Genomic DNA, 17210 nt, shown 5'->3' on the forward strand with positions numbered 1-17210 from the left:
TTTATCACTGAGGCCTCACAGCCTCGTCAGATGCCTGGCATGTGGCAAATGCCCAACGGCTGTTTGCTGAATGAACGGAGTGAATGAATGGTTATTTGCTGAATGAATGTCAGATGAGATTGTATGACAGAAGAGTGAAAAAATGAGCACCTTGGAGATTCAGCTGTTTCCCTGTGGATTTCTTGGCAACTTACTGAAAAGGGTATTTGGAAGGGGAAATAGATTTTTCTTTCCTAAAAACACTGTAATTTAGCTAATTTAGTCAGATGTTACTCTTGCCCTAGAGAAATGTTCTTAGTCACAAATACAGCTTCCCATTTTCTCATAGGGAACACAACCTGCTTTGGGATGCACCTTATTTCTCACCACAGACAAGGCTGCCTCCACTTCGGTGATGACCTTGATCCTCCCAAGTTCAGCGGAGTCCCACATTTGCTGAGCTCTGTGCCCGCCTGGCCTCGTTCAGGCCGGGTCACAGAGCTCAGCAGTCATCGTTGCTATGGAACTGAACTCCACACAAGGAGACCAAAGGCTCTCCTGCAAACCACTGGCAATTTAATGACGTGACTGACCAGGGCCGATGTGCCATCTGCAACTGAGATTACCCAGTGAGGTTTCGGGCAGTTGGCCTGTTTGGAAAACAGTACATTCTAGAACATAGTAGGCAAATATAAGCTGGTTTTCTCTCCTTCTTTCTCAACCATGAATGCTAGATTTAAAGACAGAGATTTGTTAGCCTACTGAGACCCATGTTAGCTAACTGGAGTTATTCTTCTATATAGATATCAGCTACTAATGTTACTTCTACCACTATGATTAGTAATAGGCCAAATAATATGAAATGATAGACACATGTCCTCCCTCTGCCCCAGGCCCCCAGGGCCTGTTCAGAAATACTTCCTCAACCACCTGCATAAGAAATCCTAGAGCCAGCCCTGATGGCCTAGTGGTTAAAGTTCAGCACTCTCACTACTTGGGCGGCCCAGGTTCGGTTCCTAGTTGTAGAGCCACACAACCCATATGTCAGTCGCCATGCTGTGGTGGTGGCTCACATAGAAGAGCTAGAAGGACTTACAACTAGAATATACAACCATGCCGTGGGGTTTGGGGGAGGGGAAAAAATATCCTACAACTGAAGATTCTTTCTTTTAACTTTCACAAGTTGTCTACTCTTCAATAATCATCATTAATATTCCTGACAGAAGGAGCACTTTAACAAGCTAAGCCAAAGGTGTAAACTGGCAGCTAGTGGGTTGACTTCTACTGGGAAATTTGTTTAATCGTTAGGCACTGTGTTTCTTTAAAATTCTGAATTCTGATGCCTTTACATAACAAATGGATTGTCCAGCTCCCCATGGTCTGTCCCCAAGGCCAGCTGTTCCATCCTGGGGTGCCCCTCCCCTCACTCAGGTTACCTGCAGGCCCATGAGGCACCTGAGTCTGTCCCCTCAGGCAGGGCTTCATTTATCAGAGAATTCTCCAACAGAGACAAAATGAGCTAGGGAGTTAATTCCTGGAGGTGAAAGACATAGCGAGAAAAAGACGAAAGCAGAACCAAAAATCTAAGGAGTTGGTGACAAACCAAATTTGCCAACTTTTCAGTTGTCATTGGAACTTGCTTACATTACAATATAACTTAATTGACTTTTGTGAACTTTGGGGCATAAAAATGATTGCTCTGAACCAGTTATCAGGCTATAGTTATAGCGTGTGCTAGAACACAGCTGTGTGAATGATGAAGAGATTAAGTTCTAGAACTTTGTGTGCAAACAATTTAATGATATGGAAAATGTTAACAATAATTAAAATTTCCCCAGTAAATTCCATTTTTATCATGGAATGAAGGCCATTAGGAGCTTAAAGAGCAAATGAATGAGATTGCATGAAAAATACTTGTACATTTTTTAGTGATTTAAAATTCCCAAAGGAAAGACTCAATTGCCAGTGTGGGATTTTAGTTTTCAAAGTCCAAAACCTAAGACAGATCTTGAGTTTTAAGACATTTTTCCTCCTTGTATATAAAACCACCAAACTGCAAAGTTCTATTGACGTAACAGTTGCTAGACTCCCTTAAATGGAAAACAATATAGACATATTTTATTCTAGAAAAAACTATAGAAGGTGTCTTTATTATCATGCTAGTTACTAAAGCAGACTTTATAAAAGGTCCCATCCTAGTCTATAAAGACACATCGTTTTCCCTACAAGGAAACAACCATCAAAAACATGGAACTTCCTCCCTTGAAACTGATAGTGAATAATTTAAAATCTTGCCCAATGCCACATCCTCAAAGAAGGACTATAATGAAGTTTGGGGAAATGTTAGGGCAGAGTCACAAAATATTTTGGAAGCCAATCATACAGCTGTCATATGTGAAGAGCCATGCCCCATATCACAGAAGCACAGGCTGGGAAGGCCAGGACCAGCCCTCTCATACAAACCCTTGTTTCCCAGGTGAGGGCTCTGAACCCAAAAGAGACCAAAGAGGTAAGCCCTGAGACTCCAGCTCTTTCCAGGATGCTACGGAAGGCCTAAGAGGTCCGAATGCAGCAACAGGCATGTTTCTGCTGCTCAAAGCACTTACTTCTGGCCCTACCTGAAATTCACAGGGGAATTTAGGCTGTGTGAGGTTTCTCATTTAATAATAGATCTAAAGGCTGGGAGGTGGGCATGGGGGTGGGGGTGGGGGGACTGGAGGAGAGACTCCTGCTAATTCTATTCCCCCTTGCCTAGGATTTGGGAAGCATCCCTACATGCATGTTGCAGGCTGGCCTGGCCACCAGCTCAGGCTCCCAAATCCTGTCCAGGCTGCAGTCTGAATTTTAAATTATTGATATATGTGTATTAACTACCTATTAGGTGCCATCTACTGAGATCATCTCAAAGAAGCACCAAAAAATGACCCCAGTTCTTAAAGAGGAGAAACATAAGTAGGTAATTTTTGTTTCTAGAGTGTTCACTCCGGGCCTGGAGACAGCATAAACATTTCACATGTGCCCATACGACCACCTTTCAGAAGCACATGCTTACATCTAATCGAGAGAGTCAGGCACATCCACACTGAAACCCAAACAGAGCTGGAGGCCAGGGAAGAAGTGCCAGGGCAGGGAACCAGGTTCCCACCAGGGGTCATCAATACTGGCTGGGATCAGCAGGAGGCCTGTGAGGGAAGCGGGGGGGGTGGGGATGGGACATCACCACTGAGCTCGTTTGCGGAAGACAGGAAAGACCAGGCGGAGGGGAAGCGGGAAGGCATTCCAGAAAAGGATGAGAAGTGGGATGTTCAGATGATGTTCAAGGGAGAGTGAGGGCGCTAACGGATGCTGGTGGAGAGGATCGAAGAGGAAATAATAGCGATGACTGAAGAAAACACTAGTTGAGGCCAGACTGTGGGCATCCAATGGTACATTGGTGAGGCTGGGCTTCATTCTGTCAGCAATGAAGGAGCCACCCTTTGTTCCCTGCCTTAGATATGCCCCAGCTCCACCTCAAACTCTAGCTTCAGTCTCCAGTTGAAATGCTACCCACAGTCGTTCCACGGTGTGGGGCCAGCCTGGCTCCCCAACACTTGCTTTAGACACAGCAGTTTTAATTTGGAGCTTGAACAAACTACTCACTCAGGCATTAAGCCATAAGACAGTACCTAATCAATTCTTTCTTAGGAATGCCTGGCTATCCTGGTGATGGGCTGTGCCATCTCAGGCAGATGCTCAACCCTCCGGAATTTAGTGTATTCCTATTTTTATAGTGCACCATGAGCTGTCACTGCAGCTCGGGAGATGGGATGTGAGTTGGCTGGCTGATGAGGGCTTGGGAGCTCCAGCCTTCCAAACCACCTCCCAGTTACTCACAAGCCACGCCCCCAAATTCCCAGCTGGACAAGGTCAACGCCAACTTGCAGCCTTCATACGGGACCCATTTATCTCAGGAAGGGCAGAGGTTGACCCGTGTTCCGCACACAGCTCTCCCTGACCACCCAGAAACAGGGACACAGACGGCAGAGTGCAGCTCATCCCCGAGAGCCCTCATAACCCGGGGTGCTAGAAGACTGCGTTACAGAATGCAAATTGCACCCTGTAGGCATTCAATTGCCTGTGAATGTCAAACAGCCCAACGAAACAGAACAGAAAGGACCAATGGTGTAAATAAGAGGAAACCCAGGCTGGAGCAGATTAAAGTGTCCACAGACTTCACAAAGTTATGACTAAAACCTGGTGTTTGAGCCTCAGGGTCACCATCTTCTCATGATCATGGGGTAAATACTGGGATTGAAGCCAGATGCCCAGGTGTGGTTCCTGCCTCTTCCACATACCAGCAAGTTATTTAAAACTCTTGCAAATTTGAGTTTCTTGTATTGATAGATGGAAATAATAATCATACTGGCCTCACAGAGCTGTTGTAGGATTAGAGCAGGGTTTCTGAACCTCGGCACAATTGGTATTTGGGGACTGTCCTGTGCATTGCAGGATGCTGAGTGGCATCCCTGGTTTTTTAACCCACTAGATGCCAGTAGTCCCTCGTTCACTCAATTGTGACAACCCAAAAATGTCTCTGGACATCACCAAATGTCCCCACTAAAACAACTCTCAGCCTCATTTAAACCAGAGGACCACACCAAGCTGGCTTTATCCGAGAACTTTGTTTTGTGGTGTTTCCATCTCCTTCCTGCCACAGAGCCGATCAATCCATTGTTCTTGGGTCTCAAGCTCAAAGGATCTTAAAATTAAGATGCACTGATTTCTTTTCTTTTTTGTTTATACAATCTTGTTATGTTTATATTAACAACTTCACACAAAAGCCAGGCTCTTTTTTTCCTGAATAATGTGTCCATTTACATGGGAAAAGGATAAAGCACGTCTTAGATTGCTAGGTTTTAGTGACTTAATTTTGTTTCCTTGCAGCTTCAGTTTTTAAACTGTATCATGAAAGTGGCTGGAAAAAGCTCAAGATAAATTCTGATCACCAAAATTTTTAATGTATTGAAGAAGAAACAAAACAGTTTGTCACAACTGAAGCTCAGTAATATGGATGCTTACAGGAAAACGGCTCAACAAAGGTAGCCCATCCATATTGCACACCTACTGGGTGAACACAAAGTGATGCTGTGAGAGAAACGTATGGTCCCTTCTCTCAGGAAGAAAACGATCTGCATCCTTGAAGACTGATCTTAACTGAATTGTGTTTTGTGTTTTTTTTAATTGCTTCTTCTCCCCAAATTCCCCCAGTTCATAGTTGTATATTTTAGTTGTGGGTCGTTCTAGTTGTGGCATGTGGGACGCCACCTCAACATGGCCCAATGAGCGTTGCCATGTCCGCGCCCGGGATCTGAACTGGTGAAACCCTGGGCTGCTGAAGCGGAGCGCAGGAACTTAACCAATCGGCCACGGAGCCGGCCCCTGAATTGTGTTTTATGAGCATCACACACAGCCCTGTTGGATTGATTTGGACACGTTCAAAAGGATGATCTGACTCAAAAATGTCCAAAGCTTCTGAAACATATTCCTTTCTTGTAAGATTGGGGGAGTATTTTTAACCAAAATAATTGTTTGGTCCAATACTCCAGCACAAGTGAGTTAGCAGGCTGCCAGCTGCTGCTACCAGAATATAAGAGAGAGGTTCATAAATGTTCAAGGGACCCGAGACACAGTAACCAAGAGGGCTCTTGCGCACTGCAGGACAGAGAACCTAGTGTTGTCATCAAGAGCACCGTCCTGGGTGGACTTGAGCAGGAGACCAGATTGCTGTGTGCTTCGGTCTCTGGCACTGCAAAGTCGGTACAATAAGATGATAAGACATGTGAGGAATCAGTGAGCTAAAGCATTTTGAGCATGTAGAACAGTGCCTGGCATATAAGAAGCACACAATAAGTGCAGTTGTGGCTTCAATTACAGAACACCATTCCACAGGATTTCAAAAGATGTTATCCAAAGAAGAGTCTTATGGCCAAATGTCTGGAAACACTACTTTAAACAAAGTTAAACAGGCTTTTTTTTTTTTCTCACTGCAGTACTTCTCAGAGCCTTTAAAATGCTGATATGCAACATGAAAATCAAGAGAGCGACCCAGTATGTACCATCTGGCACTTAGGACCCTTTCTGCAAAAGGCAATTCACAACTAGTGTTATATAAAACATTATATAAAACTGCTTCCCAGATTATCTTCTAAGCTTGACACGTAGTCTACTATAACTGGGATTGCTTATCAGAGTCTATAGAACTTTGATCGTAAAAGATGTAAATATCGCTGATTACCAGAACATGCTAAGAATCTGGGACTGCTTAATGTTAAATACAATGGCTCAAAATTCAGGATGCTGTCCATGTTGATTTTTTTTTTAATTTTGTTGTGGTAAGAACACTTAACATGAGATCAACTTGCTCAACAAATTTTTAAGTGAACAATACTTTCTTGTTGACCAGAGGTAGAATGCTGTAGAGCAGAGCTCTAGGGCTCATTCATCTTGCTTAACTGAAACTTCACGCCCGTTGATTAGCAGCTCCCCATTTTCCCCTCCCTCACTGTCCGTGCTGATTTGTACGTCACTTACCCTAGACCCCTTTTCAGGAAAACACCGGCAAGCAGAGCAATCTCTTCCTCCACAAGGACCAATAAACTTCTTTCCGCTCTGGAAGGTGAAAGTACCTGATTTAGTACATCGATATTCATCACTTTGCTGGGTACCTGATACGCATCATGACAGGCACTCTGGTTCACCTAACACATGAGAATTATACACAGTATACCTTTACCTCTGAATCTGTGAAAAGAAAAGACTAATATTGATATATAAAAAGGCAAAGAACTTACAATGTGGCTTGACAATAAAAAGGTGACTATGTGAGCCAAATAAAGGTTTGTGTGAAGTAGGATAAATTATGTGAGCTAGGATTTTTTTAAAAGCCTCCTTCTGAAGCTACTTTGCTTCAACCAGAAGCTTCTGCCATTTCTCTCTCTTGGTAAGACTTCATTTAGTAAGATGTGAACAATCTTAGAGCGTAAACAATATAGTTAGGAAACCCATTAAGTACACAATGGTGTCTAATTTAAATTATAAGCGTGGCTTTTTGTTCAGGAACCTCTTGCTTTACCTTCAAGATCAAGTCCTTTCTGGGTCAATGCTCCAGTCGCAGCCTTGGATTTCAGATTAAAATTGTTCTTCCTACGACTTTCTGATACTCCAGAATGGTTCCTCTAATGGGTCTCTCAATAGAAAGCTCCTGAACTTGAATAATTGGGGCCCTTTCCCCACTTTTACCTAACTTTTCTTCAACACTCCGTTTAAAGAGTTACTCCACACTCACATATTTTCTTAACTTTAATGCTTCCTCCAAACACACACACACACACACAAATGCGTGTGTACACACATGCCCCTTTGGGAAGAGTCAGCACCTTGTTCTCACAAATCCTCATTATCCACATCTGGAGTCATAAGTCACTTCAATACAAAAATATAGTCCCCGAGTAACTGTTTCCATAAGTAGATCCCTTTACGACAACCACCCACCATGATGCACCTGCAGTGACAACGAGCACTGAGTGTTCATTCACAGACAGGGGCTGCCAGTTGGGAGGGACAGGTGGTAAAAGCAGCTCTAGGTGCTAGGAGCTGAGGGCGTGGATAGGAATATGAGAAAAGCATCAGGGATAAACTCTGCCTGGTTCATGGTCTTCACTCATCCAGCCCTCACTGCAATGTGGAGGTAGTAACCACGCATTTCTATAATTCACAGATCTTTGCAATCTCAAGGCAATAAACTTAAACCTTTAGACCAATGTATAATGGGGAAACATAAAGCAGCTGAACCAATATTTATAGTTCTGATGGAAAACATATACAGAGAGAGAAAGAAAGAGATTCATACACACACCTATGTATGCGAATATAAATGAATATGTATATGCATATATGAATATACACACGTGTATACATATACATGTACACAAGAGGGAGAGGGGTCTATCCAGTATGTCTTTCTCTTCAATCACAAAATTTAGACCTTTTTTTCCTAGAAAAATAAGGTCAGACACAATCCAAAAGAAAATATCTTTACGTTAAGCATTAATAAAAAAAAGATATCTTTATAAACAAAACTCTTATGGGTCATTGAAAGAATATAAGAATTTGAACCTTGACAAGAGCCAAGCAATTAGATAATTTAAGTTAAAAAATGTATTTGAAGTTTCTGAAACATACGCCTCTTGAGTTTTGAGTAACATTGTTATCTATGAATGTGGAAACATTAAGTTCAAAACCCTGATAAGGTAAAAAAAAAAAAAAAAAATTAAATGCCCAGGGCCAGGTCGGGACAGCATGAAAGCACTTAAAATAACTAGTCTGAACAGTTGGGTTCATTCGAGGTTAGGGCTCACCACTATGTGTTCAGTGAAATATCAGAATAACCAGAGAAAAAAGAAGGTCAGTTGATCAGATGGCTTGATAACAAAGGCAAGCTTGTTATTTCATAGTATTTTTTTTCACTTAATTGTGCCAAGCATCACTGAGGTGTTTGTAGCAAAATTACATCTCAGGGAAGAATCAATTTAAAATAGATTAGCAGATTCTAATAAAGAAACAAGAATAGTCACATAGAAAGCTTTGACTTTGTCCAATAAAAGAAAAAAGCAAGGGGTCATCTTAGTCTCTACAAAGTTCTTCTATCTTAGACCTATCCCAATAAACACCACTTTAAAAGGGGGAGGCGGGGCCGGCCTGGTGGTGCAGCGGTTGGGTGCGCACATTCTGCTTTGACGGCCCGGGATTCGCCGGTTCCGATCCTGGGTACGGACATGGCACCTCTTGTCAAGCCCTGCTGTGGCAGGAGTCCCACATATAAGGTAGAGGAAGATGGGCACGGATGTTGGCTCAGGGCCAGTCTTCCTCAACAAAAAGAGGAGGATTGGCAGCAGATGTTAACTCAGGGCTAACCTTCCTCAAAATAAAAGGGGGTGGGGGTAGGCATTTTTAGAGGAAGAAGCTTAAAAACAGATAGTAGAAACCCATTAAAAGAAGATAAAGACAATATCTCACATAAGCCAACATTCAAAGCATAAGCCATATTCATTGGGAATACACCAACATTCTCAAAAATCAATGTTCCTCTTCTTCAAAGGGAAAAAAGAAAAAGTCACTATCTGTTTCATCTCAGATATTTTTAAACAAATACTTGGTGCATGGAAAGTTCAAGAAAAGGAGTTACTAGTTTGTAGGTTAATAATCTGTTCTGAATTTGTACCTCTATTTTCTTTTTTTGAAAAACGTGTTTAGTCAGTCCTTATTGATCGGCAGTCATCTCCTTTCTTTCGTTACTGATCACTACCCTGCAACTAATCTTGTGCATTCATCTTTATGCACAAATCAGTATAAATACGTACGACAAATTCCAAAAAGGGAAATTCCTGTGTCAACAACAGGTATGTTCATTTAAAATCCTGATGGATAATGCCAAATTGCCTTCCATAGATATTGCATCAATTTATATCTCTACCCTCACAACCCAACTACAGCAAAGCCACTCTGTGTGAAATCTCTAGAATCTCTGCATAACACAAGCTAGTAGGAGGGTCCATTGTAGAACAATCTTTGGTTTAGGAGTTATGATAGGTCCACTCATAAGGAACATAAGAAACAAAGGAAGTGAAATGTAGGACTCTGTAGACTTTTATAACAGGACAAAAAAGGAATATAATACAAAAATACACTTAGAAAAATCAAGTAAGAGAAATAGAAAAAATCCACACACACATACATTTCAGTGTGTTTCTGTTCATTCATTCAGGTCATGCTCTCAAATGCATGTGAACTAAGTTGAGCAAGTCTTACCATCCCTGCCTCACTCGGAAAAAACTGAGTCTTAGAGAGCTTCAGGGATGAATCAATGGCAGAGCCAAGAACCAAAGGCTTCTCATTCCTTGATGCGTGTGCTTTCTGCTTCTGACTGGTAGGAAAAGGAGAACGGAAGGCAACTTTCTATTTTGATTTGCTTTGAAAAGACCTATGGTAACTTGAATTACAGAAATTGGATTGGGTGGATCCAAGCTAGAGAGAGTGGACAGCTAGAGACGCGTTCACTAGACTGATTGAACCAGTCCAGCTGTCTCAAGATCAACCTGAGTTATAAGCGGCCCATAGCAAGACTTCCCAGAAATGCCTGAGGTTGGGTTCAATAACTTAGGTTCTTTAGTGAGGAAGCAGAAGGAAGAGGGCTTATTACAGAATGTTCTAGGTTTATCTTTCTCCAGAGTTAAAATGTTCAAATTTAGTCTTATACTTCTTGATTTAATCTTGAAATGGCCAAGCTGCTTCCTGTCTCTCTCTGAAAAAAGTTTTTAAGAAAGGGTTATGTTATAAAACAAAGGAATCCCCAATACCTAGGCAATTTGGTAAGTAATCTTGACTGTAAAATATAAAAGAAACCTTAGAGTTAATCTAGTCTAACACTTCATTTTACAGATGAAAACACTGAGTCGCAGGGAGTAACTTGTTTAAAAGTATAATAAAAATAATACATTCAATAAAGTGAATTTTCAACATGCAATCAGAGCTAATTAATGTACTTACCCCATACACATGTTGTACAGAAAAGAGAATGAGTATAAGTGACCTAGGAAAAAACAAAAATGCAGATTAATCTAAACTGTTCATTTTCATGCAAAATAGAAAAGAAAAAGAACAAAGGAATTAATTTCAGAAAGCTTCTTTCTATTTTTAATAGGCTGCTGTCACCAGCTGATTGTCATCAGTGACAAGATAAATGTCCTCACTCTGGCTGGCATCATTATCTTTCCTCTTTTTAACTCGTCGAGAAGTACTCACAGCCCGTGAGTGGAGTCCTCATTGTGCTGGGTACCGTGGGGACACTCACAAGGTGAGAGCTGGATATATAGATGGCTCGAAGAAGATGAGTCTCAGTAGGAAACGAGAGGAAGAGGGAAGGAAGTGGTTGTGTTCAGGGACAGTGCAAAGACCAGTGTGTGCTGGATGCCAGTAAGTGGAACCAACTGGAAGGAGGGAAAATGGGAGAAAACATAACTGGACTGGGGACATGGCTTGGAGGAGAAGGGAAATAATATGAAATAGCGAGGGAAGAGTTAAGTAGTTCAGGGTCTTATAAGCGAGGCAGAAATCCAACCAGGGTGATATTATTATAAAGAAATTTTAACAGGAGAGATGAAATCAAAATAGACGACTTTTAAGGACTGAATGTTTACACTCCCCTCCCACCCCAAAATTCAAATGTTGACATCCTAACCCCCGCGTGATATTATTAGGGGCCGGGGCCTTTGGGAGTTGATTAGGTCATGATGGTGGAGTGAGATTAGTGCCCTTATAAAAGGGACCACAGAGAGCGCTCCCATGCTCTTTCCACCCTGTGAAGACACATGGAGAAGTCGGCAGTCTGCAACCTGGAAAAGGGCTCTTACAAGAACAGACGGTGCTGGTACCCTGATCTCAGATGTCCAGCCTCCAGAACTGTGAGAAATAAATCTCTATTGCTTATAAGCCACTCAGTCTGTGGTATTCGTCACAGCAGCCCGATCTAAGACAACCACCAAACAGTCGCATATGTCTGACCAGAGCTTATATTTGTCAAAGAGCTTCCACATCCATCATCTCCTTTGATCCTTGAACCAGCTAGGATGGAGTTGGAGCTCCTGGTCACATAATCCCCATGGATGGGAGGAGAACTGGGCCATGATTTCTCTGCCATCCTTGTCTCCTTTGTTGTGCATAGAGCCTTCTCCTCTCAGAAACCTCACGTCCTAAGAGAGCCTGCTTTCTCCACCCTCTACCTTCCTCTTGTGCTGAGATACTGGCAAACACAACAGGAATCTACAGAGCCACGCCTCTGGGTGAGCCCCTGACTAGGAGGTGGGAGACGGGGGTGGGGGTCTAGCCCACACAGACTGGCTGCCACTCTGAGGTCCCCATTCTCCCTGACACTTCTATTGGAATTCATGACAATTGCAATAAATTTCAATTCAATTGAATTGAAAAAATTCAGTTCAATTCCAGGTTGGCATTACAGAGTAGTAACCAAGTAAATGAAGAGAATAAAAAGGTGAACGAGGTGTTGAACACTGGGAGTATACTATTTTAAACCAAGTTGAAGTATTTACAGCTACTATTTATTAAATAGGTCCTTATCACCTTGGACATTTGTAAATAAGGATAGGTTACATCTTTTAGTAGTTCTGGCCTCCACATATATAGTCTCATTGAAACTGTAGGCACGGTATGTTTTTCCACATTTTCCACAAGAGCAAATGTGCTCAAAATGTTGCAGACAGAATGGCACAGAGAGGTCTGGCTCAGATCAGATCTGAACCCCCATTATGCTCTTCTGGCTCCTCCTGCTGCTGGATATATTTTAAAACACGACAATTCTTTTTTTCTTTAAAGAAGCATTCAAAATTAAGATTACATTGCATTTTCCTCCATATGCACTTCAAATAAATACGACTTGATTGCATTTCTGAAATAAATACATTCTCCTTCCCACTACACATGCTTTCCTTTTGTTGTTGTTGTTGAGGAAGGTAGGCCCTGAGCAACCATCTGTTGCCAATCTTCTGCTTTTTGGTGAGGAAGACTGTCCCTGAGCTAACATCTGTGCCAATCTTCCTCTATTTTGTATGTGGGATGCCACCACAGCATGGCTCGATGAGTGATGTGTAGGTCCACACCAGGGATCTCGCAAACCCAGGCCACCAAAGTGTAGCACATGAACTTAACAGCTACGCCACCAGGCTGGCCCCCAACGCTCTCCTTCATTGCCCATAAATACATGTTTATCAGCTCCAAAACTTTTCATATTTCTCACTATTTAACATTCCTTAACTCCCAATTTTTTTTAGTCACTTTTAACAATCTTATATTAATTTCCTATTGTTGCTGCAACACATTGCCACAAACTCAGTGGCTTAGAACAACACATATTTACTATCTTATGGTTCCGGAAGTCGGAAGTCTGAAATGGGTCTCACTGGTGAGAATCAAGGCGTCAGCAGGGCTGTGTTCCTTCTGGAGGCTTCCAGATTCCAGAGGCTGTCTGAATTCCTTGGCTCATGGTTCCTTCTACCTTCAAAGCCAGCAACAGCAGGTCAAGTCTCTCTCTTGTTCATCCCTCTCACCTCTGCTTCCATCATCGCATCTCCTTCTTTGACTCCCGCTCTCCTGCCTCCCTCTTTCACTTCTAAGGACTCTTATGATTATACTGAGTCTACTTGGCTAATCCAGGACAATGTCCCCATCACCAGGTCAGCTGATTAGCAACCTTAATTTCATCTGCAACCATAATTCCCCCTTGCCACGTAACAGAACATATTCACAGGCTCCAGGGGTCAGGATTTGGACATCTCTAGGGGTCATTATCCTGACTACCACACTCATGAAGTGCACTGTTCTAACTCTACTAGTTATTGGGATCCTGCTGCTCTGGGCATCTAGCAAGGTTTCTGCTATTCAAACCTAGCAAGTAAGAGGGTAAGAATCTGCAGCCTTTAGATGTGCATCCTCCCATTGGATGGTTATGTGGATGCAATCCAGGGCGAGTAGCAAGGATTGGTGTTTAATACTAAAAATGAGTCACAAAATGGCTAGCATAATCCACAGATTTCTAGAACGATTTGGCTTTTTGACATATGAAGCATTTATATGTTTTATACCTATAGAACCAACACTTAGGAGAAATTATTGAATAAAAGCAAGTGATCACACTGAGGACACTCACCAGGGATCTATGGCCAAGGGCTTGGTCCACCTGAAAGAGCATCTTATAAATGCCATGTGCACGGAGTATGTCACAGTCAAGTCTTGGTACTTAAAAAAAATTCTGCCAATCTTCTCGTTTCTTCCAGACAACACCCATTTGTAAATGAAGGTCTATGTCCTGGGTTTAAACTCTGCAGATGTTAAATATAAACATATCTCTTAAAACACAGTATTCATTATAATGAAAATAATTACTTCATTATTCATAGCTAGTAATGGAAGTATTTTCAAAAGGGGAACTTCAACAGTTTTTTGACATTCTCTCTCCTTAGCGATGGTTAAACTGAACAATTATCAATTTTTATTCTTAGAAATAAAAATATTCTCAAATTCTTTATATGTCATAATATATTTTTTGGAAATAGAAAGAGATATATATATATAATGCTTGTATGAAAATTATTGCTTCATTTTGCTAAGTGAAATTTTCTTGGACTTAATCTTTTCCCTTGAAAATTCAAGTTAAAATTCACTGAAGTGCTTTTTTTGCTTTTTGAAACTAGGAAAAGAACTCCCAAATATACATTTTGCACACATACAGCAAATATATATAAAAATATTTTAATTTAAAATGGCGCAACTGCTATGGAAAAAATTTTGGCCGTTCGTCAAAAATTTAAACTTAGAATTACCATACGATCCAGCAATTCCATTTCTAGGTATATACCCAAGTGAAGTGACAACATATGTTCACACATAAACTTGTACATGAATATTCATAGCAGCATTATTCATAATAGCCAAAACGTGGAAACAACCCAAATGTCTATCCACTGATGAGTGGAGAAACAAAATGTGCTACATCTATACAATGGCTTTGACCATAAAAAGGAATGAAGTACTGATACATACAACAACATAGATGAACCTTGAAAACATGATGCTAAATGAAAGAAGTTAAATACTGTATGATTCCACGTATATGAAATGTCCAGAATAGGCAAATCCATAGAGACAAAAAATGATTAGTAATTGTCAGGGGCTGGAGGAAGGGAAAATTAGGAGGTACAGGGTTTCTTTTCGGGGTGACAGAAATGTTCTGGAATTAAGTAGTGGTGATGGTTGCACAACATTATGAATATACTAAAAACCATTGAATTAGAAACTTTAAAAGAGTTAAAATGGTGAATTTTATTTTGTGAACTTTATCTCAATAAAAAAAGAAAAATATTTTAACTCAAAGAACCCCATACTTTGATAAAAGACCTCTTTGGCTCAAAGAATTAAAATGTCTCATTTTGAAAACTCAGGCTTCTCCGAAGACTTGTACCTATAAGAATTGGGTAGAGAGAAGGAAACTGAGAGTATTGAATGTTACAAGTTATTTTTAAATTTCTGGACAAAATCTAGATAAACTAACTCAATGCTGTGTTTAGGGGAGACTAGTTTTCGAAGTAAGTGGTAGAACAGCATTCCATGATGCAGTTTCAAAATCAAGTAGAAAAAGAACCACTTTGAGTGCCCAGGTCTTTTCCCATCCCTAAGTCCAACATCTTAAGTACTTTTTTAATCGCATTCTAGAAGCAAATCTCAACAAAACAAATTATTGCTTTGGAAGGAATATACAAATTAGTTTGAATCACTCAAAATGTATTTCCTATTTTAAACAAATAGGAAATACAATCAAAAATTGAAGAAAACCAGAGATATGTGCATTTTAACCCCAAAATAGATACACGATGCAATTTATCTACACACATACTGCAATAAAGGGTGCACAAAGGGGGATTTTATTAAAACAATGTTGCTGTGGTCGCCTTTCAGAGAAAGATTGTCTCATCCTGGTTCATGCTCCTAACATCTAGGAGTTCCTCAGTACATTTTAATTGAATGGCTGGCAGGTGGATGGCTGGATGGCTGGATCAATCTGCAGGAATCTAAGTGGTCTCCCATTAGTCAATGGACTGCCCAATGTGAAAAGTCTTTGCTAGACTGAGAGTAGTCAATGCATGCTCATCACCATGCACTTAGTTACCATATAAGCTCTATGACAATAGAGATTTAGTCTTTTTTTATTCATGGATATATTCCCAGTGCCATAATAGTGCCTGAAATATATTAAGTGCTCAATATATGTCTGTTGGATGAATGGATTTATGGAAGATACTTTGGGATCTTTAGAATGTGAATCAAATATATTTCATAGGGGACCTAAGATGAAGCTAACTTTGAACATACATGAGGGAGTGGAGAAAGGGAGAATGAGGGAGACGGAGACAGGAATCATAATAGCCTGAGGGGAGTGAGGAGAAACTGACACTTATTGATTCTATGTAGCACTCTCTGCCCACATCAAGTCCCTTGTTTTCACCTCAGTTTAGTAAGGAAAGTATTCTTTCCATTGTACAAGAAAAACAAACTGGATCAGTTGAAGCCATTTGTGCAAAGTCACAAAGCTGATACATGGCAGAACTGGGGTTTTTTGACTCCAATATGTGTCCCTTCTCCCAAGTGACATCCCAGCTTAGCCGCCTTTGACCTTTTCTGCTCTCACACACACCCATAAGAATTTTGAAAAACCTATGCACACCCCCTATTCTTTTTTTTTTTTAAGTTAACATCTAAAAACTTTCATCTTCTCTTCAAATACTTGCCAAGAGTGTAATCTGGAACATTGTAGAAGGTGACTTATAAAATAAAACTGTTGCAGCACTATTTTAGATGCAGCCAATGGATCATAATGCCACTGCAATCTATTTTCACCATCAATAGCATAAAACATATGCACACAATTCTTAACAGGAATTTTACATTATTTTTTTTCTTGAATTCATATATCCATTCCACTCCCCTACATATACCTTAGTGCACTATAATTTTATACTTGAAAATCTTACATTGATTACCCTACCATACTTCTCTGCAACAAAAATGTATGTAAATTGAATATTTTTTGTTCCCTATGATCGCAGATCTCTAAGTCTTAAATTTTTTTCTCCTGGATTGGCTTATCATTATCAGGATCAGTGGTATATAATCCATCAAAACATAAATTTAAATCTTGATAAACAAATATTGAACACTAAAAGTGTAATTTTTTTGGAAATGTCCTTGGCAATGAAAGAATTGGGTTTTTTTTCTTTCTCAATAAGTTTGTTTAGCCCTACATTAATAATACTTCATACTAGAACGAGACAGGTTCAGCAACAATCTTATTTCCATCCTAATTTTTAAAGCTGTAAATCCTAATAAACCTTATTCACAGAGTTAAAAGTTGTGAATGGAAGGAATTTGTTATACACATGTCGCTCAACGCCTTGAACTTCTCTTGAATTGTATACCAAAAGCAATATAGAATTTATCATCAAAAATCATTTTGAATGATCTAGCAGCTGATAAGTCTTCCCCCAATTGTGATAAAAGCAAAAAGTTGGAAAACACCTGGCCCAGGGGATGTGCAACCCAGCAGGCAAAATGCTTTCTGCTCTCAACAC

At 40.6% G+C, this 17210-nt stretch overlaps 1 protein-coding gene across 15 annotated transcripts in view; it reads right to left on the reverse strand.

The window, feature by feature from the left end:
* The window catches only part of COL4A4 (collagen type IV alpha 4 chain), a 121964-nt gene that overhangs the window by 91072 nt on the left and 13682 nt on the right, over positions 1-17210 (reverse strand). For all 15 annotated transcript variants that reach the window (XR_011539808.1, XR_011539807.1, XR_011539809.1 and 12 more), the window contains exons 2-4: positions 13736-13907; positions 10564-10606; positions 6550-6627 (exon numbers count right to left, since the gene is read on the reverse strand). Coding sequence is in view for 6 of the 15 variants with exons in the window: in XM_070618413.1 (XP_070474514.1) it covers positions 6550-6627; positions 10564-10606; positions 13736-13791 (177 nt within the window). In the remaining 9 variants the exon portion in view is untranslated. The remainder of the gene's footprint in view (positions 1-6549; positions 6628-10563; positions 10607-13735; positions 13908-17210) is intronic.

The sequence above is a fragment of the Equus przewalskii genome, chromosome 5 (assembly GCF_037783145.1).
Source record: "Equus przewalskii isolate Varuska chromosome 5, EquPr2, whole genome shotgun sequence".
Taxonomy (NCBI): domain Eukaryota; kingdom Metazoa; phylum Chordata; class Mammalia; order Perissodactyla; family Equidae; genus Equus; species Equus przewalskii.